At 39.2% G+C, this 22,930-nt stretch overlaps 1 protein-coding gene across 18 annotated transcripts in view; it reads left to right on the top strand.

The window, feature by feature from the left end:
- The window catches only part of LOC117382306 (neurexin-1a-like), a 313,634-nt gene extending 302,295 nt beyond the window's left edge, over positions 1 to 11,339 (top strand). For all 18 annotated transcript variants that reach the window (XM_033979439.2, XM_033979430.2, XM_033979425.2 and 15 more), the window contains one exon: positions 9,706 to 11,339. In XM_033979439.2, coding sequence (XP_033835330.1) covers positions 9,706 to 10,010 — 305 coding nt within the window. In that variant the 3' untranslated portion in view covers positions 10,011 to 11,339. The remainder of the gene's footprint in view (positions 1 to 9,705) is intronic.
- Positions 11,340 to 22,930: the final 11,591 nt, after the last annotated feature.

The following is a 22,930-nucleotide window of genomic DNA, read 5'->3' as shown; positions in this document are numbered from 1 at the left end:
AACAGACAGGCTGTGGCCCTTATGTTTCCGTCTCTCCTTTCACCTCTGCTCCAAAAATACCAGCCTCTCCTCCCATACTTGTCACTGTGCATCATTCATGCTCTCTCCACACAGGTTTTTGACCCGTTACCAGCGGCGACTAATGAGAGGTGCAACCCGCTCTGTCCATTTAATATCTCCTAAGTACTCGGGCCTGCTCCATTACCTCCTAACAAGAACCTCGCACCTGAAGTTACCCACAACGCCTCTCTCTTCCCCCCTTGCTTCCTTTCATCCCTGGCCCCGTCAACCTGTGCTTCGCCCTGTTACAAATTACAAAACAAATGAACCCTTTCGCTCGCAAATGAGGAAAAATTGTCTTTGAAGAGCGCCATTTATTCAAATCCAGGCTGACAGGGGAAAATCTGTGATCCCATTTCTCTGTATACGGCACAAAAGAAGGCCGATCGCTGCAAGCCTTTTACAATCCTCTCAATGACAAGTTTCATTGCGGCAGTGCTAATATCTGAGGGTAGCTGAGAGACGCTGTCCATACTGAAGAGATGGTCCAGGTGGAATTAGGAGGAAAAAATGCCCCTCTGTGCACGCACCATCACATTGTTCCCAATATCTCAGTCTTTAGCCGCTCTCCGGATAGCGACGGGTAATTCTAAACCGTCCCAGTCCCTTTGCTAACATTTATAGATGAAAGACAGTGCAACAGCAATACGCCTCTTTTGTTTTCTTTTGCTATCATGATCCAACGTAAATGATTTGTAACTAAATGGCGGAAACAATAACCGCTGTCCTTGCAGATAGGATAGCCAGGACACTGAACAGCCCTGGATGTGATATTGTAATCTAAGTCTGCCATGAGATGTTGAGGACATAATTACTCAGGTACAGCTCTAACTCATCCTTCAAAAAAAATTACCCCCCCCCCCTCCCCCCCGTCCTCCTCCTCCGGCCCGTACCTCCATCTCTTCACAAGTGCCCCCCCGCTACGCCGCCATGAAGCTAGGCGCCACTTTAAGGTCATTTTCCCGGTGTCTAATTTTACCCATGGGTGCACTCGAGTAGAGCGTATAGAGCAGCCATCATTTTAAACACTTGTTTCAGGCGCTATTTCATCCCCAGTTTATGTCCCTTCATTCAGAGGTGATGGAGTGTTAATGAACAGACAGAAGGAGGCATTTTGGCTGGGCTCCTATGAGAGGCTCCTCCGGGATAACACATTACCGAAGACAAAACAGTAAATAGACAAGTTCAGGGTTCACAGCAATGTGTTAAAATCAAAATGGTGTTGTTTCTGTAATATATGCTGGGCCTGCTCCATTATGGGACAAAGGGTCAGAACTGATGCAATTATTTGAAACTATTTTTGCAATGTCAGAGGAAGAATACAAGTAGGCCTATATTTACATTATATTACACTACTCTGAGTACTTTTTTGGACACCATTGGACATTGCCATTGTGAGTACGTCTGTAAGTGACTAAAAGTAGTAGTTTCCCAATTTTGTTTTTACTTTTATTTAGTAATCTCTTGGAAAACTACTACTTCAAATTGAGTAATGTCATTTTGAAGCAACAGTACTCTTACTTGAATATACATTTTGGAGAACGAGAGTCATCAATCACATAACAATTGAATTCATAGTTGTTGTTGTTTTCGATAACATAATCTTTGTAACTGATAGGTGCATTTATTATAATTGCTCTTACCTTTGATTAATACTAAAACATTAAAGCAGACAGGAACACGAATTTGTTGATTGGATTCCTCTTCTTGAGCCAGGCCCACCTTATCTCAGTGAGAATGTGGGCTTGGCGTGGTTCTAGAGGGCTGCTGGGTGTCTTGGTCAATTTGCCCCATGACATTGTTATTACATTGGTAGGATTTAAGCTTTGAACACCACACTGTAAGAAAATGCTTCATATAGACAGGGCAACAATCAAATTAATGGTCACTAATGCTTCCAGAAACTGCCCGCTGTGTGCCCCAGGAGCACTCACCTAAATTATTGTGCAACTTCACATTAACCAAATTAACTTTTTGACTTCCTTTGGTTGTCAAAGTGAATTTTGGAGTTGATTGAATGTGTCCTACTGACATGCCTGGCTGTGTGACTGGTGCCTGGTGAGAGCTAATCAACAGATCCAGGAAAAGGGAAAATAACAAAGGCCAGAGCTGGAGGTGTCAGCTCACATGAACAGTGCCACTGGTACCACATGTCTCACACTGCTCTGTCTGACGCTGCTAGACCTCAGGCACTATAAACAAGAGATTTCCACTTTACATCAATAAATTATATAGCAAGTAATGCAATATAAAAATGTATACTCTTGTCTGCAGAGTGGCTTAGGAGTTTTGTCAGCAAGATGGATTCTTATGGTATTTATGACACATATAAATCTAAATGAACCAGATTTCAAATTTCATATCGCCTCCAGAGCAAACAAAAATATATCCTGAGCAATATGACATGGACACACCCAAACCTACAGGTAAAAATATTGGAGAACTTTCGTTATATGTAGCTCAGTTGGAAGAGCGTTTATCTACTGATCTAAAGATTGGCGGTTCAACTTCCGCTCTCAACATTAACATCATTGCTTGAGCGGCCAGATCCACCTCACCCCCAGAGTCTGCTATATAATAAAGTGAAATCAGACTTTATATCATGCAATCCAAAGTGCTTTACATCAAAACCATTCCCTCGCACCCACTCACAACCAGCTTTTTCTTCACATACAGTTAAAATCATTCCCTCACACACATCTTACATCTTTGTACAGTACATCCGTGATTTGCTTACACTGTAAATAGTGTTAGCACATGACTCACTGTCCATGTCACCTACACTCTAACTTCTTGACCCCAAACAAAGCCAGGGTCGTGGATATGAAAGTAACTCACTCTTATGGCCTCCAGGCTGCTTCTGCTGGAGTATAGCATTGTCAGACCAGTGGCTTCTGCCCACAAGGCGAGAGCATTCTTCACACCTGTCTCCCAGGATAAGTGGCTTGTCACAGGCAAAGCTAATCTGTTGCTACGCTCAGTCACACTCAATCCCCAGTGCAGCTCCTGTGTGTCCTTGGATCTCTGCTGGCTTTGGACCCGTACAAGGTTCTTCTGATCGGGGCAAACATACACAAGCACGTCACCGCTCAACTACACTTGTCTATTTGACCACTCAGCAAGCAGGGAAGAGGTTTAACTTATGTAATCACATTTTAATGGGCCTGTCACAATAGGTACTATATGGACTTTGATCGTTCTATACATATATGAAAGTTGGAACAGTGTTTTTTGGAGTCAGTACTCATCGTGTGTACTTTTTTCTTTTTGGTTATTTTTTGGCTGTGTGACAATATTTAAGGCGTAAAAGGTTGAATTAATAATTTCTATGACTAATTACAGATGCAAACTAAGTACTAAAGTGTTTTTTTCTGCTGCTTTTCTGCAATATTGTAGATTTGGAATAGTTTCTGCGGTTTAAATCTGCTCTTATTGTGTCAGTGGCAATAATTACTTTCAATATTATCGTTTATCGTCTATATTTACTTCAGCGATGTATCGAACTTCAAAATCTGTTATCGTGACCGGCCTAAATATAACATTTTATTATGATGACTGAGTGTAATGAAAGCAATGCACATTTATTATAGGTCACTATGTTACCAAACCTGGAGCACATGTGCAGAGAGAGGCCAGGCCCATAAATCATGTTCTATTCCCACTCACCATCTGTAAAAAATAAAACAGTTCATAAATCCTTAAAACTGCTTCAGCAAACAGAAATTGCTGTAGTATTTTTTTTAAGACTGGTGGTCAACTTCCAGCTCCCCAGCTAATACTTGTTGTTTGTTTGAGCTAGGGCAGTGTATTTTGGGGCACAGTATTTATCGTGTGTACATTTTCTTGGCAATAATGGAGAGATTTGTGCTATTTTAGTTGTAATATGAAAAGATTTGATCTGTAGAGGTTTGAATCAGCAACATCTGTAACTAATTATTGGTGCAACCTGCTATCTGTCTGCTATCTATCCGCTCAGGCCTTTTGAATGATACTGCCATTTTTAAAAGGTTTTACTGGGATTTTCTTGCATTATTGTTTTTGTATCAGTGGCATAAATCAGTTTCAGTATTATCGTTTATCGCAGTATATCTCTGTAGCGGTAGGCCTAGTTTGAGCAACACTTTTCATGCATTTAAACCTCTTATAGGACCAAGAAGTAGCAAATTTCAACCCGCAAACTAACCCGAGAAAGCCAAAAATATGAAAAACAGGTGCACATTATAACATTCTTCTAACCGTAATAGTCCAGCTTGTATTCACAGGTATTTAAGGATATAAATTCAGTCACTTTGCATCCGTCCTGTTTCTTATAACAAGCTGTGAATGCTCAGACTTTGACCATTATGAACTAAAATGTGCGTCATAACATTTTGGGATTAATAATCATACCGTGCTCAGGCTAACAAAGAAAGTGATAGAAGCCGTAACGTGAAGTTGAAGGACACACCCTCACAGTCCAGTGTTCTTTTTGTGCTTGTTTGGCGTTTGGGAGTGAGCACAAAAGTAGCATGTGGGACAAGATGTGCTGTATCATCCTATTAATGCTGCTGTCCTTCACGCGGCACACAGGACGCACACAAGAGGAACCAGCTCTCACAATACAACACACGACTAACACACAGAGGTTAAACTGGATAAACTTACAAGTCTGGCTTTTGATGTTAACGGAGGTACTACAGAGACAGAACAGGAGCTGGGGAGAATAGTCAGTTCATGTGGGAAACGGGACTTTGATCAAGATTAAAGTTGCATTATGGAGGTTTTCAGGTGACGGGATTGCTTGTGTTTATGGAGATGTTATTGTTTTGCCTGAAATGTTACTCATGTGCACATTTTATATCCATGTAGACAAGAAAGGGGGCGTCACCAGGTCAATTCAGGGACAGATCTGTGGAGAGGGGACCCCACTTGAGCAATAACAACACGTGCAATTTAAATGTAAGATTGATCAGTTTAATGCCATACTGTGGAACATTCCCGGTAAAGCAGTAACATCTCCATAGAGTCAAGCAAGTGGCCCACCCCCCCCTCAGAAAAGTTACACCTTTAGTGCACCTTTAAAGAAAATCACAGTATAGTGACTTTTAGTGGGTTTATACCTAATTTAATGTAATGTATGAACACGGTTTGTAAACAAGAATGCTGTGTGGAATTTAGAGGTACTTCAGCAAAGTTTGACTGACCAATTATTTACTGGCAAAAATAAACAAGCATTTTTGATTGAAATTAGCCCCAAACAAGGTGAACCAATTTCAGCCAGACTATTAAGTAACCTTGGCGTTTTACTCCATCACATTGTCTATGAGCACAACGCCTCAAATTAAAAAGTAAATGACAGGTGACACGTTCAAACATGACTGAGGAAAGTAGTCAAGCTAATTTATACAACACCGGTCTGAGCTCCAGGTCTCTCAAGCCTCACTCACAGTCCATGTATAATGAGTGTTCATTAAAGTGTCAGTCTGGAAGTGAGAGCTAACAAATTGGTTCAAAGTACAAGGGTCCCAAAAGTGCATACAGAGCTGGAGCTGCAGAGGGTTTCATTCAACGCCATGAACCAAACTATTCAAAGTTGCCCATTAATAACGTTTGAAATAAGAAAAGAAAATGTTATCTGACCTACAATCCGGAAATGTCAGTGTTGCAACCATAGACTCTATATATTCATAAATGGACATCGCTAACCTGCTAGCCACCGTGTTCCAAATAGCAAATGAGCATGGGCACGCTTCCGGCTCCATCACCTCTGGCTCCAATTCACATTCTATTGGAAAACTGTCGCCCCTCTCTCCACATCTGCTGCTGTCAGGCTCATCATTTTGGTGTTTAAACATTCATATTAATCCACGCTACATGTTCCTGATGTTGATGATGTTATTTTGTCCGTAAATCACGTCCGTGGTCGGAATTCCAAATATGGAACCCATCCCTATAACTGCAAGCCTCGATGAGCTTCATTTGACTGGAGCCAAACGCTATGGGCGACGTCACACTGCCTTATCCACTTCTTTATACAGTCTGTGGTTGTGACGCAAAGGTCAAGAACAGCAGTAAAAGAAATATGTAATAAAATATCAAGATAAACTATAAGAAATATATTAGAATATTAGAATTTTTTTGAATAGAGTTAAAATACAAAATATGTTAAAATGATAAAATACAACACTATGCAACTAGAGTAAAAGTATAAGGTAAAAATCTATGTACATGGATTATGGACAGTACAGCATATGGACAGAATAAATACCAACTAAAGTGACTTCAGTGTATTATACAGGTGGTGCTTCACATTCATTTATTGACTTTCCCATTGCTCATCTTGTTCTGTTTAAGTTAAAGCCTGTATTAGCAGCTGTATGGGTCTTAGGTGCACAAAGACACACACAATAAGACGCTCAGAATCCTCCAGTAAACTCGCCTGGCTTCTTGGTCGACAGATTTCACACTTGTCATTTGGACACAACAGCCCTGTCATTCAGGAAGTGTTGATCACTCATATTTGCGTATTCATTTGAATGTGTTAACAATTCTCAAAACTTTCCTAAGACCACAATTCTCCCATTAATCTATCAAATAAACGGAACAAGAATAGTGTTACTTTACATGGCACTTTTCCAGGCGATTCATTTCATTAATTCATTTACATTTTTTTATCAACACCACAACAACAAAAGTCTCCACCCAAAATAAATATATTACATCACCTTTTTCATGCAATTATTTTATCGAAAGAAAATAATTTAGTTTATAAGTTGATCGATTTAAAATGTGTATATCTACTTAACATACTAATATTTTGATGGAAAAGGTGATATGTTTTTGAAGGGGTAAACAGTTTTTGAGAGTTTCACTTTAGCTTTCCGAGAGTTTAACTTTACCAAACACAACAAAGACAGCTTGGGCAGAAATGATGACTACTACAAAACCATGAGCCAAGGGGAGTGTATAATATCAGGAGGCCTTTCAGAACACTCTCCATTCATTGGAGCTATTTAAAACACAGGAAGTGGGGGAAGCCTTTGGCCAAACACGCTGACTCAACTGGAGCCTTTTTTGGAGTGTTTCATACAGTACACAGCCCTGATGCAGTTCCAGCTCTGAGTGTACACTGGATATGTCAGCTCTAATACGTCCACGCAGCCCACTGTGGTCAGGCCATGACTCACTCAGATAAGTTTAGGCAATTTACCACAGCAAGATAATAACAAAAATAGAGCTTGATACCAAAAGTGTAAACGCAACAACCAGCGGCGACGCCAGACAGTTTTCGTTGGAGGCGCTAAATGGGTGCTAAGCTCGTCAATGTGGGTGCTCACTTAAAAAGTTAAGTTAGAGCCTCTTAACCCCATACCATGTTTGTTTCGCTGTTTTAAACTAATTTAAATGCACTTAGCCCCTGTAGTGATTTGGAATTCTTTATTTTATTGTAGTCTCATTTGAACACTCTGTGGTTGCCATTTGAACATTTTTTGTCAAAACTGAATATGCTATGAAAGTGGTGTAAAAAATCTTTGGGTGAGCTATAGGGGAGCATTCTAGGAGAGGCTTGTGCCCCCTCAAGCCCCCATGTGGCGCCACCCCTGGCAACAACCGACACGAGAACTAAAATGTATTAAAAGTGTGGCAATTATTGTAAAATTGTATTGTCATCACATTTAAACATGATTTTGATAGGAAGGAAAAGGCTTAAAACAGATTTCAATATCACACTAATAGAATAGAAAAGAATTTTCAACTAAATATTTATGTAATATTAATTTTGTTTCTTCAGTTTTATTATGTGGGCTTATACTAGTTCTAATGGATAAAGACATTTTTAAAGCTATTCAGGAGTATTGATACTATGTGGGTATTGATTAAAAAAACAGCTCTAATTGTGCTAAAAAAAGACGTAAATTCGACCAAGATTGCAATTTTCTTTCTTTTTCATAACTATCTTAAGCCATCGTCTTTACACAAACAATTCGAGCAAGTTCTTCAATTCTCAATTTGTATTATTCATGAAGCATTTAGTATTGTCAGCCCGCAGTCATTCACACAGTCTATTTAAGATTCAGGAAGCGATTCACAATAATCTGTTTTGATCAAAAGCTTCATTGAATTATAAGTGTGATAAAGTGCCGCTGGCTCTGATCTTTCCGACTCACTGCATGCACTGGCCAGACCCATCAAACACATGGACTTTAGTTGCAGCCTCCTCACGGCGTCCCCAACTGGGCTATTTTTTAAACCTAAGCTGTAATATTGATCCACATAAGGGCCTGGGAGAAAAGAACACAACTTTTATCTTTCAAGATTGCGGTTCCAAGTGATAGATTAGACTTTTTACAATTTCATTACAAAACAACTGCTGTCCTTAATGTGTCTAAGTTAAGAGTGTAATACAAGGGAACTTCTAGCTAGTTAGGTTGATCTTGAACAATTATTTATTTATGTATCTTTATGTATACAGGGAAAGCCCAATGAGAGTACTCAGACTCTCCTTTTCATGGGAGCCCTGTTCAAATACATTGCGTGTCTTTGAAATATATTCAATTTTTAGGAAGCAAAACAGCCAAAAGCCCTTTTTCCCATCTCAGTTCTGGTGCAGCTACTTCTTAGACTTATACAATCATGAGATCTTGTATTAAAAATCCTGTATCAAAGTTCAACAAGCAAGTGAGATATTCAGGCAGTCTATCAAGTAGTCCCTTATAAATATATTTTATGCAGTGTTCTCTTCTAACAGATAGCGATGGCCAACCTACTTTTTCATAGAGTGTGCAGTGATGGGTTTTAAATGCATCGCCTGTTATGAAACAAAGGGCTGAGTGTAAGAGTGTGTCTAAAGGTTTCAAAGTGGAGGCTGAAGTCTGCATGTAAAGTATATTTCCATAATCCAGTACAGAAAGAAAGGTTGCTTGAATAATTTCTTATTCTCTAATTCAGCGAGGTACAAGATTTGTTTCTGTAATAAAATGATAAGTTTTAAGTTACATAATTCCGAGATATAACAGTTTAAAATCAAAAATATAAATGTGAATCTTATCTAATTAGTACTGAATGCTCATTATTTAGCAATTATTTTTAACTGTGAAACTGCATGGCCATTTTAATTCATGCTCTTTATAATTAAATATGTAACTGTTTTGGTGCTTACTCCATGGAGAAGAAATGTTCCACAGTATGACATGAAACGCATTTATCTTGTGTGCTTGCCTCTCCACAGATCTGACCTGTAACTTTTTTTCTGTGCTAGATTATTGAAATATATACATGCAGACTTCAGCCTCTGCTTTGAAATCTTTAGATACACTCTTTCACTCAGCTAATCGTTTCATAACAGGTGATGAATTTAAAAGCCAACACTGTACACGAAAAAGTATGAAAAAAAGTATGAAAAAGTAGGGTGGTCATCGCTATCTGTCAGAACAACACTGTATAAAACGTATTTATAGGCAGGAATTACAAGCGTCAAAAATAGACAAGCAAATGGCAGCCCGAAAAGTTATTTAGTGAAGCATTAACTTAAGAGTTGGCTGATCATTGCATTCTGTTTCATAACACATTTGTGCCCATTGCCTCAATCTTGATGAAGCTAAATTTGAAATTGAATAAATATGTAATAACTTCAAATCTAATTGTTTTTTATGTCTCTATCCACAGCCAACCCCACCGGTGCCAGCCCTAAAGGTTTCCCCGGACCAGCGGAGGTCTTCAGGGAGTCCAGCAGCACAACAGGGATGGTGGTGGGCATCGTAGCAGCCGCCGCGCTCTGCATCCTCATCCTTTTATACGCCATGTACAAGTACCGCAACAGGGACGAAGGCTCTTACCACGTGGACGAGAGCCGGAACTACATCAGCAACTCGGCACAGTCTAACGGCACTGTCGTCAAGGAGAAACCGGTCAACACCGCAAAAACCTCGGGCAAGAACAAGAAAAATAAAGATAAGGAGTACTATGTGTGATACGAGGAACTTTCTATACTGGAATGACTTGACTCAAAAGACAAATCATGTGTACAGTATAAACAAAGATGATAACACTATTTAGTCATTTATTTCCTACGTCTTGGAAACTAAATGAAGGGAAATGACTTGAAGAGACTGTCTGAAAACTCTGGTTAGAAGTGAACAGAAGACCAAACAACATTATCCCATATGTTGCTTAGTTTGGCGTCACGAACAGCATCATCGATCTCCTTTGCTCTTGGTACAAACAAGGGGGCACAGATGCACTTTACAAAAAAGGGAGATTCAGCAACTCAATGTTTTCATTTACATTGCCTGTGTTTGTGTTGTTGAGACATTTTTCTAGCCGAAGGAAATATTACATGCATAACTACGCCAATCCGTGTTGGACTAAAAAAAATATGGGAGAGTGGAGATCTATGGATGTCCATGGGATCAGCAGCTAAAATACAGCCAGGAAAGACTTAGACTTGGCTGAGCTGCTGAGGTGGTACTAAGATAAGACTGGGATTACGGTTTCTTTCAAAAGACCACATTTTAGAGGAACAAAATGTCTATTGTGCCAGTAAAGAAATCTGGATGCCTTTTCGTTTGAACTCCGAATGGTGAGTTCTTTCAATAAGTCCGGACAGAAGAGGAGGACGGGAGCCAGCCATGCACGCAAAATTATCTTAAACCAGTACATATGTTTATATACAGTACAACCACCAATCTATATGTGCTTTCTGGACTGTGACAAAGTGGTGTTTTATAGCCTGTTGTATAGATGATGCAAAACTATAACTGCTCCTCGGACCATTTCTTTTGGAATAAAATGGATAAAACGTGGACAAAAAGAGAACATAAGTGTTATTAAATGTTGCTAGACATAGACAATTTTATGAAGACATCTGCATAAAGAGTTTGGTTTTTCAGTTGGGTATTTCCTCCTATTTTTACATGTGTTACTTATATCATTTTTATACAAAACAGTAGCCAACCCAGTTCCCGCCAAAACAAACTGCAAAATGCTGATAAAACATGGAGAGGTATGGCAAAGTTGTGTGGCTGTCTTTCAAAGGGATTCTGGTAGAAAACACTGCCTTCCTCTGTATCCCCTGGTGCAACATGAGTGAGAGAATGAATGGATGTGTGCTAATGTGCAATGGCTACACCCAGGCCAGCTCCAAATAAGAGTCCATTTCAACTGTTCTGTGTATGTTCTGTCATTCTGTCAGTCACTTCTGCTTTCCAGAGACCTGTGCTTGGAATGAGTATGAGGAAAATGACCATGAACTATAAATGACGATTATCAAGGCTCTTTGTTTGCTCATTTTTTTCTTTACTTGTTTTTTTCATTGTAAATCTTCTTGTACCAAACAAAAATATACGAAAATAGTTTTTGGGGAAATTAATGAATAAAATAAATAACAAATAAAATGCAAGTGACCTCTTTAACAAGCTCAGGCAAACATAACTTTGAGAGCAGCATTTGTCAGAATTTGAAAATTGCGTAATATTGTTGCTTATAAATATGCAGGATGTTCAGTGTTTAAACATGGGTCATAAACAAAAAAAAAAGTTAATTTTATTCACTAAAAAATGTTAGCATCATTATAACATCTATAAATGTGTATAAATAATACATGCTGAATAATGAGACAAAACCCACTCAGAAAGTAGCACTAAAGTCTTACCATTCACTGTGCACTGCTGCAGATACAAATGAGGTTTATGCAGGAGCTTGTAGAGCCCATATACATTAAGTGGGGATAAAATGGATAAAAGACACTCAAGATGTCACTTTTTCATGTTTTTTTTATTTTTATTTTTATTTTTTTTGATAATCTGCCCCACCATCAGTTAAAGTTCACTAGGCTAAAAGCACAGACGTATGACTCAGTTCTTTACTTGGATCTCAGTCAGACCTGATTGGTGTAAAGCCTAATGATATCCAGAGGATCAGATATACTCGGTACTTGACAAAGGAGTGTCACTTAACATTTTACAGAACAGAGATAAGAGCCATGGAGGAGAAGCCACTCAGCTCCGGCCTGCACAGCGGCTATGAGGCCAGACTCTACTGACAGAGTCCCTCACATCTCCTGATCGGAGCCGTCCACACTGAGAGAAATGGGAAAGGCGCACAAAGGTGTGATGTAGCGGATGAAGCGGATTGAAGGCTGCAGCAGCAGATGGTTCCCCCAGAGAGTCGGCCGACTGTCACAGCTTTTCATCAGCTGCTCAAGCAGCTTTTAATGTGATAACGTGCTCTGTGTGATATGTTACAGATTTCCATATGGAGAATCAGCTTTTCACTTGGCTGCATACTGCCCAAGGACACGTCCATGCACACATGCTCACGCACTAGTTCATTACGTCATTACAGAGGCATATTTTTAAAAACTGCAACATAAGATAAACTATAATCAGTTATGTGTTTGATCATGTGTCTGTACTGTGGCCTTCACTTAGTTCAATGAAGTCAGTATTGTTACAGCACTTATTCTTTGACTCTTTTACTTAAACAGATTTTTACATGGAATTTAAAAAGTCCTTCCTCTGCAGCAGTCAAAACTATTGACTGGAATTTTTACATAAAAACCCATTGGAGCCAATACAAGTGGAGAAGGAGAACCCATTATTTCTATGCACACAAGTGCATATTCCCCACAGATTTATTAAAAATAATTCATGAAGCAAAGTCAATAAAAACATGGTCTGAAGCCTCTCTGTATATACAGTACAAATGACATTGTCCTCAGGTATAATAAATTATAAAACAAAGAGCTGGTTACAGTTTAAAGTGTTAGTTAGAGACTGCCTGGAGTTGCAGAAGAGTCAAATTACATTACCTTGCAACTCATTTATTATGAAAAATGTCATTAGTTTCTCACAGGAGCAGAGGTATTGACAGCTGTCTGACTCTTGATATGTGCACCAACCACAGCAGCCTCTAATCTCACATCAATGAGTCCAACTGCCAGTGCTTATGTAAGCACTGCAAGCTCGCCTCCTACATAAGTGGAGTAGTCTAGTCTCAAAAAAACTGCGGCCCTGTCTCCTACATTAACAGTGTGGCCCTGTCTCCTATATAACAGTGCAGTCTTGTCCCCTACATAAACAGTGTAGTCCTGCCTCCCACATAAACAATGCTGTCTTGCCTCCTACATAAACAGTGCTGGCCCCGTCTCCTACATAAACAGTGCTGGCCCCGTCTCCTACATAAACAGTGCTGTCTCCTACATAAACAGTACAGCCCCGTATCCTACATAAACAGTGTGGTCCTACCTCCTACATAAACAGTATAGTCCTGCCTCCCACATAAACAGTGCTGTCTTGTCTCCTACATAAACGGTGCGGGCCCGTCTCCTACATAAACAGTACGACCCTGTCTCCTACATACATAATGCAGTCCTGTGTGGTCCCGTCTCCTATATGCTCCAGTGTGATCTCTCACTCTCACACATCCATAAGAGCTGAGCTGGGTCTGTAAATACCAGGCTCTGCTGTGGACAGCTGCAGTCAGTCCATCTCTGGCCTGACCCTGACCCGGATTCAGGGATCAAGACACTTTCTTTAACAAAAATCATCAAAATCACATCACGATCGTTACGTTTGGACACATCTGGACTGCAACAACATTACTTTAGTGTACTGGGAAAGAAAAACACACTTTATATTACAACCCTTATCCCTTGTTCTGATTGGAATCTATGTCAAATTGTGTTCACATTATTTTGGCAAGGTTGAGTGGGACACAAAAAGAGACAGAACTATTTACAAAACAGACAGAACCCTTTGGAGGTGTTCTTGGTCACTGAGGGGAGGCCCAGACAAGAAAGAGGACACAGTAGACTAGAGGGACATGTCTCTTGGCTGGCCAGGTTACGACTTGGGAAATGTGCATAAGGAAAGTCAGTGTCCCCAATTCAAAAGCCTCATACTGGGCTCCCAAATAGTGGAACAATATGGACAAACATTGAGGATGATGGGAGCCAGAGAAACCCCAGTTTAACAGAAAGGCAAGGGACAGCCATCGCCTCAATATCATGCTTAATCATAAAAAATGAATCAACAACAAAAAAGCATATACAAAGTACTCCATAACGTCACAACTAAAGTTAAACAAAAATCTAACTTTACATTGCACCCATAACACATCATTTGCATCAGAGTCAAAGTGTGAAGAACAAGGCCATGACACCATCACCTCTCCATACTTACACACAATTATTTGACAAATACCCCCAAGACTCCACTGTTAGTGCAACCAACAAAAGCATAGCACATCTGGGCCTAGTCTGGCACCAACGTCACATTCAACCTTCTGGCTCTCCCAATATGGCCCTATAGTGACTGTGTGGGAGAAAGAACTGGTTCATTTTGTGCCAAAAGGATAACTCAAGGTGACAACGAGTTAAAAGGTCCTGAAAGTACAAAACTGTTTACATTTACATTACATTACAGAGTTATCCCTTATCGCCTGAACATAAGCATCAATACTGAACAAATTGAACCCTTCCTGAAGAATAGCTTTAGAATGGTCTAGATCTATAGCACAATTTGTACAAGATCACATGGTAATAGTACTGTAGAGAGACAACTATTATGTTTGCTATTATGTTTTCATTTAGCCCATTGATCCATTGTAAAATTGAGTTTGAAATGTTAGTACTATCACTTACTTTTACCCTTACTTTCTTGCATTTTACACCTCTACTATCTGCCTCATTGTCCCCTCAGCACTCCCATCAGTTATTGACAACTATCACTGTCAGCTCTAAACCTAAAATCTTTTGTCTTTTGTTTGTTTTTGATATCAGTACACATCTATTGTTATAGGTCTTGAGCGGGTTTTTGTCAGACTTCAGGTGTAATATCACTGAATAATGGCTTTGGATTGGGTATTGGAAACATGCAGGAAAATTGCAGACCATGGATTACACGGTTTCCCAACGTTTCTAAACGTAAGCCCGAGAATGTTGACTTAAACTAAAATGCTAGTTGAATGCTAGTATTTTCACAAAATCCTTTTGAGCATGTACTCTATATTTTTGAAGTTCAGGACTTTTTCAAGGTTCTGCAGGAAGCCATTATTGCTGGTGATTACATTAGTAGTGTTTTTGAACTAAAATGCTGGACTAAATGCACTCTTAGTTTTTCTACTGATTCTGGTTAATAGTCTTTCAAGTTCAATCCCAGGTTGGAGTACCTCGCCATTCACTTTTGTTTTGGTTTAGTTGTTTCGTTCATTAAGGTGAGCTCTTGTGGTAATGTGTGGTCTACCACTCTGACCACATACACACCACATTAAATAAATATATAAATAGTGGACTGACAAACTAAATTCATTTGATAGACGTAGTTGTAAGTTACATTAATCATTTCTGAGTCTTTCTTATCGCCTTTTCCTCAAATTAAAGATTCACTATGAAACTTTTCGGTCACCTTCTTGTCTCCATGGAGATTTGTTTGTCTGGTATGTTCCACAGTATGGCTTTGAACTTATCTTCTGCTATAATTATTATATTACAGCTGCTATTTTATTGTTTAAAAGTGTAATCAAATACATGTATTCTCACTGTGAGTGGGCTTGCCTCTACACAGATCTGACCTGTAACTTGGCTTAGTGGAGTCTCCATGCTGCTGCTTCTCCATGAAAATACATACGTTTAATAGCGTGCTGAGGAAGGTTCCAGACAAAGCACTCTGCACGGGGACAAGTGTGGTGATGGACGTTCCACTAGAAAAGTTACATAGTGCCCGTTTAACAAATGTTTACAAGTGATTTTGCGCTGGTCCGCTCTTTGCTCTTTTTCTCCCTCTCCAGAGCAGCCAGCTGTCTGTGGTGATCAGAATCAGCCGTAATCAGCACAAGTGAGCCAGTTTATGATTTCACATGATGGAGCCAGACAGTTTGAACATAGTGATTACATTACGCAGCCGCAGCGATACCACTCTGAGGCTGTTTACCTTCATTTGTTCGCAGTGGGTCAATGGCGCTGTGCTTCTGTTCTAGCAGCCAAAAAAAAAGCAACAAAATAAAAATAAATACATAAAATAAAATAAGTAAATAAATAAAAAATAAATAAATAAATAAAAATTTATAAATAAGTAAATAAATAAATAAATAGCCATATTTATTGATTTTAAATGACATCGCAACATTCTATAGATGAATCATATTTTATACAAACTGTGGCAGCTGAAATACATTTTGCTAAATTGTAGATTTTTGTGGTAATAACAGCAAAGTTTTCTGTCTAGTCACTATAAAAAATGATCAGCTTCAACCATTTTCAGTTTACCATTGAGATACTTTTTAGGAGAACAGAATTATTGGAGAAACATGGCTCTTCCTTTCCCATCTGACACAATGACAACATCACAATTTGTAATCTGAAAACCACCAATTCATGGGTCCAAAGTGACGTCACACATTCGTTGGTACTGCCATCTTGAGGACCGAAGCAGCTATGCCGTCTGCTTGCTGCGCCGTGGGTTGTGCCAACAGCAAGTCTCAGAAGAAAGGATTATTTTTCTATAACATCCCCAAAGACTCCGTTCGTCGCCAGAAATGGATTAACGCCATCGGGACGGGCCAGTGCACTCCAACAATTCACTCCAGACGGTGCAGTGAACACTTTGTTTCAGATAGGCCTAACATTAACTTGTTCACGAGTTGCTAACAGCGACGCAGTTAGCAGTAGCGTTCGTGTCAGGCAGTGTTCAAAGTTAAAGTACTATAAGCATCCAAATAACACAGCTTAACTTTTTTATTAAAGGTAATTTAGTTAGGAGAAAACCCCAAAACACAGTGCTCTTTCCAGGTTAGATGGCGTTGTGATTTAGATTTACATTAAAATAGGTTCAAACCAAAAGAACTGTAACTAACAACGACGCACCAGGCAGTTGGTGCTGAAGCTGGTCGACAACAACAAACGAGTCGCATAACTGAAACCCACAAAAAGAAGAAAGCTGGAAAGTGGAGGTGATTTTTTAGCATCAGTCTTCACTCATGCTTTTTCACACAGAGCCTTGAACAGCACTGCATGCTCTTATCTCATTTACATTTACTGAAGATAATTGGATTTCTGACTACATTTCTTAAGAGCATATTTTCTTCAGACTAAATCTTCAAGGCAAAGGAAGTTCTCTGGCAAATGGGAGGCAAAAGTAACAAAAAAATACAATTTGCAACGGTTGGGGTAGCCGCGTGAGTACAGCTTATAGCGGATAAATAAGGAATTATGTTGTTTTCTAGTACAGTGGGTCTCAACATGGGGGGCGTGGACCAATGAGGTAAGTATGCAACAGTTTTAGACAAGGCTCGACACACTTTAAATGCAGTGAATGAAATATAGTGGGCGGAGATAAGGGGTGGGTGAAAACAGGATCATTCAGAGGAGAAATACTCATATACAGGATAATAAGGGATATTCAAAAACATGTATGGATCACTCAAAACACAACTTTGAGTGAGATAATGATGAGGGGAAACCATTTTAACGTGGCTGATTTGTTGTTTAGATACCATTGCTTATTGCTTTATTCATTTTATTAACATTTCTATACAAATCAGTACCACTGTATATGATTCACGCCAAACTAATAAATAAAGTTTGATTTTTATTTTATCTTTTTAACTAAGAACTTGTCTCCTTTTATCGACAACTTGGATACGCTCAGGATTTTAGGCTTTCACTTTCAACTCAGTGCTGTCTTTGCTAGCATTATACTGAACAATATGGAAGCACAAAAACATGCCTTTTTCTTTTTGTATAGATAAACTCACAGCATGAGCACAGACTGTGTAGTATATTGTGATCCTGCGCTCTCCTCTTCTTCCACACGCGCTCTTTGTCCTGGTCTTAAGCATTCATCGCCCCCTCCTCTCAGCTGGATATACCAGACGTCCCCTTAATTCGACACAGTAATGTAATTTGCCTTCTCCATAATCATCCATTTTCTCCTCTTCATGGCCTAGCGCCGAACCCAAAGCACGTCGCGTGGATTTGATTTCACAGCGGTGTGCCGTACTACAACAGTGTCCATTTTATTTATTTAGTATTTCTTTAAAAGCTCCATGCTGTTCCACTATAAATCAACAAAAGCCTTGGAGAAGATTCAGCTAATAATAACAATAATAACAATAATAACAGCTGTGTCTAAGTCAATGGGGAATAAGTGGGTGGAAGTGAATTGCCATTATTCCTTATTAGATTTGCTTAAAAGGCCCATATTACTCTATTTTCTGATCTGCTGTTATAATGTTTCCTCATCAAAAACATACCTGGAGTTGTCATTTGTTTCATTCACATGTTTAACACACAAATCCTGCATATTTATAATCAGCTCTTCACTCAAAATTAAGACACTCTGTTCCACTTTGTGATGTCATGTGGTAATACAGGAAGTGCTCTACTGTGTTTTTAAAGTCCTTGCATCTTCACTAGACTCATTTGGATGATTTCAGCCCTTCTTTACTGGATAAAAGGTAAAAAGAAGCTGTTAACTTGAAATTGCTGTTTCGTAGCGTCACAAGGTGGAACAGAGCATTTTGAGCTTTGGAGATGTAGACAGACTAATAATAAAGTGTTACTCAAACATGTGTGAACTAAACAAAACATGACTCCAGGTGTGGTTTTTCAGAGGGGAACAATGTTATAACATGGTTTATAGCGCACAAGAGTCCATTTTGTGTAATATGTATTGTATATATATTTAATAAAGAATATGAATGCACAACCATCAACATAACATGACTTGTAACTTTTCACTGTTAAACAACAACTACTACTGCTACTACCACTACTACTACTGATACTGCTACTGCTACTACAGCTACAACTACTACTACTGCTACTACCACCACTACTACTACTGATACTGCTACTACTGCTGCTACTGCTACTACAGCTACAACTACTACTACTACTGCTGCTACTGCTACTACAGCTACAACTACTACTACTACTACTACCACTACAGCTACTACTACACCAACTGAACATCAAAGCTTCATTCATAGATGTTAGATATAGTACTACTACTACTACTACAATTACTACTACAACTACTGCTACAACTACTACACCAACTGAACATCAAAGCTTCATTCATAGATGTAAGATATATTAGTACTACTACTACTACTACTACTACAACAACAATTACTACTACAACTACTGCTACAACTACTACAGCTACTACTACACCAACTGAACATCAAAGCTTCATTCATAGATGTAAGATATATTAGTACTACTACTACTACTACTACTACTACTACTACTACTACTACTACTACTACAACTACTGCTACAACTACTACAGCTACTACTACACCAACTGAACATCAAAGCTTCATTCATAGATGTAAGATATAGTACTACTACTGCTGCTGCTGCTGCTACTACCGATACTGCTACTACTACTGCAACTACTACTACTACTACTACTACAACAACTACAACAACTACTATTACTACAATTACTGCTACAACTACTGCTACTACACATGTTGCTTGCCATAAAAACAGCGTACACAACTTTAGGTACTACTAGACACAAAAACTGCTCTTTCTGCTCTATATCATTTTCTTAAGTTAAAATGTATCTGATTCATACACCAGCCCTGCCTCCGTAGATTTTACAAATATACAATAAAGGGTTTTCTGCTTGGTTTTCTATGTCTGGCCTGAGTGCTGTCAGCGTCCAGAAGAGAGGTTAAGGTGGTACGCCCTGTGTCAGACGCAGCGCCCCCTGGAGAAGAGGAGTCACTGCAGCAAGGGCGCCCAACACTCCCCTTCCACGAGTGCCATTTATCATGGCTGACAACTGCACCCCTCTCTGCCATTTTGGGTTTATTAGCGGCACATTTCTCCACACATAATGATGTTTTCCTTAGCACTTGTCCTCCGAGAGTGCCTCCTATGAAAAACTGCACTGGAAACATCAAGGTGACAGTTCTCTCTTTTATAAGTTTACTTCACATGAGTGGCATGGTAAGGGCATGGAGACACAGCACAAACAGGGCCCACATCTGTATTCAAATCTCACTCCACTCTTTGGAAGTCTACTTTCAGGTCTCTACTACACACTTTGGGTTTGGGATCCACATGTCTCAAATCATCTGCAATTCAGCTTTTATTTTGACACAGACACTGGAGTGTGCCCTCTATTTCATGAGAAAAAACAGACTTCTGAGAATGTGGCAATGCCCCTTTAAAACCACAAATGCAGATAGCTCCATCAGATCTATGATAACGAGTGATTTCAAATATAGGACAATAAAATAACACACACACACATTCAGATTTAGCTTTTTGAATACACCTGTGTTTAGCAAGATTCAGTGCCGAGGGTCAATTTTCATTAGCTTATATAACTTAACTCTTGTTTCATAATACCTTCACAGTATGTATAGCCATTGGGTAGATATCGAATGCCGAATAAATTACTATGTTTACAGTAGTGGCAGATATATGTAGATTTCAATGATCCAAACAGAAAAATCGTAGCAAATATAGGCCTAGCTGGATTATGTAAAAAATATTTCACTTAATTTGTTGTAATTAGTAACCACACCAAACCTAGAGGAAGGTAAGAAGGGCATCTGGCATACGTTTTGGTCTGGATAGGTGAGCAAACAGCCAATCCATAGCCCCTTCCTGCTTAGCAACGCTGTCAATCAAACCTGTTGCTAACGCCAGCGGGAGCAACCTCAGAGAAAGAAGGCACCTGATTTGTCTGTTATTAATGTTCATATCTTGATTTGCATACAAAATGGTGACATAAAAACCCCATGATCATGTAGAGAGGGTTAATACGAACATATTTAAGACCAAAATGACGAGTCTGACAGCAGCAGTTACAGAGAGAGGGCACAGTTTTTCAATGTAAAGTGAATTGGAGCCAGAGTCGATGGAGCCGGAAGTGCACCCATGAGCACTTTCTACTTAGAACGTGGTGGCTAGCAGGTTAGCCATGTCCATTTGTATTTACAGTCTATATACAGTTGAACGCTAATGCTAATTTTGAGGTGTAAGAAATATTAAAACCCCAACACAAACTGGAGAATTTTTCATATAAAATTGGGTAGTCTTTATTTTCTTAATTAGAGTTAGATTAGGTTGTTTAGTTTATGTTTTTGATTTTAATAAAAGTGACTGTTAGCTCTGAGATGCAGTGAGCTAGTTAGCGTGAGCCTATTCCGGGAGCAAGAAACAAGAAAAGTGATGCATTAACCCTTTGCCTCATAATGAACTTGGTGTTGAGTTCTCACATTGTCAGCACACATGAGCTGTAGATCATTCACTGACCCGGCAACAAAGAGCAAATGCATGTTTTATTCCAGCTAACACTGAGTGAGTCCTCACCAGTCTCTTTGGAAACACTGCACTTAACCGCGCTACAAATGAGTGATTTAAGCACAGTATGTATGACAACACAAAGGATCCTGTCAGCACAAAAACACTACTAAGTAAATCATTAAATGCTACCTGGAGCCAGTGGAGGCGAGAAAAAGAATGACAAAATAAACACTAGACAGGAAAATAACAGTACTAGCTATACCATTGTTGCAAAAGTGATTTTTTTCTGTGTTGTACTAAGAGAGCATTTCTTGAAAGCTGTAAGAAGCCATAAAGATCCTGCTAAACTATATTTTGGAAATCTATATAATCCAATCTATTGCTCATTTTCTCTCTACTCCATAACTTTATTTTAGACGTATAATTTAGGAATGCTAAAATGCACAGAAATACTATTAAAATAAGCTAAAACTTGTACTGAGTTGAAATGAGACAGAGAGCGCACTTATTGGCCAGTAAATGTATTAGTTGAGGGGCAAAGGAGGCAGTTAGAATTAAGGAAAAAATCCCATAATATACCCAATATCCACCCAAAGCAAATCAATACTAAAACTAGCATCAAAACTTGGTAAACAAGGTTCTTTAAACAAGTATTGGTACTGAAATAAATCACATAAATAGGATGAAACTGAACCTTCCCTGAATAATTAAAGCCACGTGATCACATCATAGACTGTAGCAAAATGGACAAATCGTTGTAGGAGTGAAGATATTCCGCTGCTCCTCCAAGACGCTTCTTCAATTCTGGTCAGATTGCTGCTGGACACCAACTCAATGTTCACCAGCAATCTGAAACATCTTACATCTCACCAGCAATCTGAAACTCCTACAACGATTTGCCCAGCTGACAAATTTAAAATTCGTCTTTTGCTATGGATCAAACCTGGACGACTGAGGGACTACACAGAGATCATAGACTGTGTAAAGAAGTGGAGTAAGTGAGTGTGATGTCACCCGCAACGTTCGGCTCCAGTCAAATGAAGCTCATCGAGTCTAGCAGTTATGGGGCGAATTTAGAGCCGAGTTCCATATCTCAAATTCCGACCGCGAGTATCATAGCAACCAAAGAGCCGATGCACAGCGAGGTTGTTGAAGATAATGCTCTTTCCTGCCCACACCACTGGTTTAGCAGGGAGTGGGCGCTTAGCAACACTGTCACTCAAACCTGTTGCTAACGGGGAAATGAAGGCGCCTCATTTGTCTTAGTAACGTTCATATCTTGATTTACTTGAAAATTTAAATACCAGAATCACGTAGAGCGGGTTAATATGACCATTTTAAGATCAAAATCTGAAAAGTCTGATAGCAGCAGTTACAAAGAAAGGGCTGACAGTTTTTCAATGTAAAGTGAATTGGAGCCAGAATTGATGGAGCTGGAAACACGCTCATGAGCACTTCCCATTTGGAACGCTGCGGCTAGCACGTTAGCTATGTCCATTTATATATACAGTCTATGGATAACATTAAATAAACTACTATCAAATCCTTCCATTGGTATTGAGATGAAGTTTGCAAATTTTACAGAATTCTAGAAATGTTTTGGAGGTTGAAATATAAATA

Source organism: Periophthalmus magnuspinnatus, chromosome 15, assembly GCF_009829125.3.
Source record: "Periophthalmus magnuspinnatus isolate fPerMag1 chromosome 15, fPerMag1.2.pri, whole genome shotgun sequence".
In the NCBI taxonomy this organism is placed as follows: Eukaryota; Metazoa; Chordata; class Actinopteri; order Gobiiformes; family Gobiidae; genus Periophthalmus; species Periophthalmus magnuspinnatus.
This window is presented reverse-complemented; position numbering and strand designations above follow the sequence as displayed.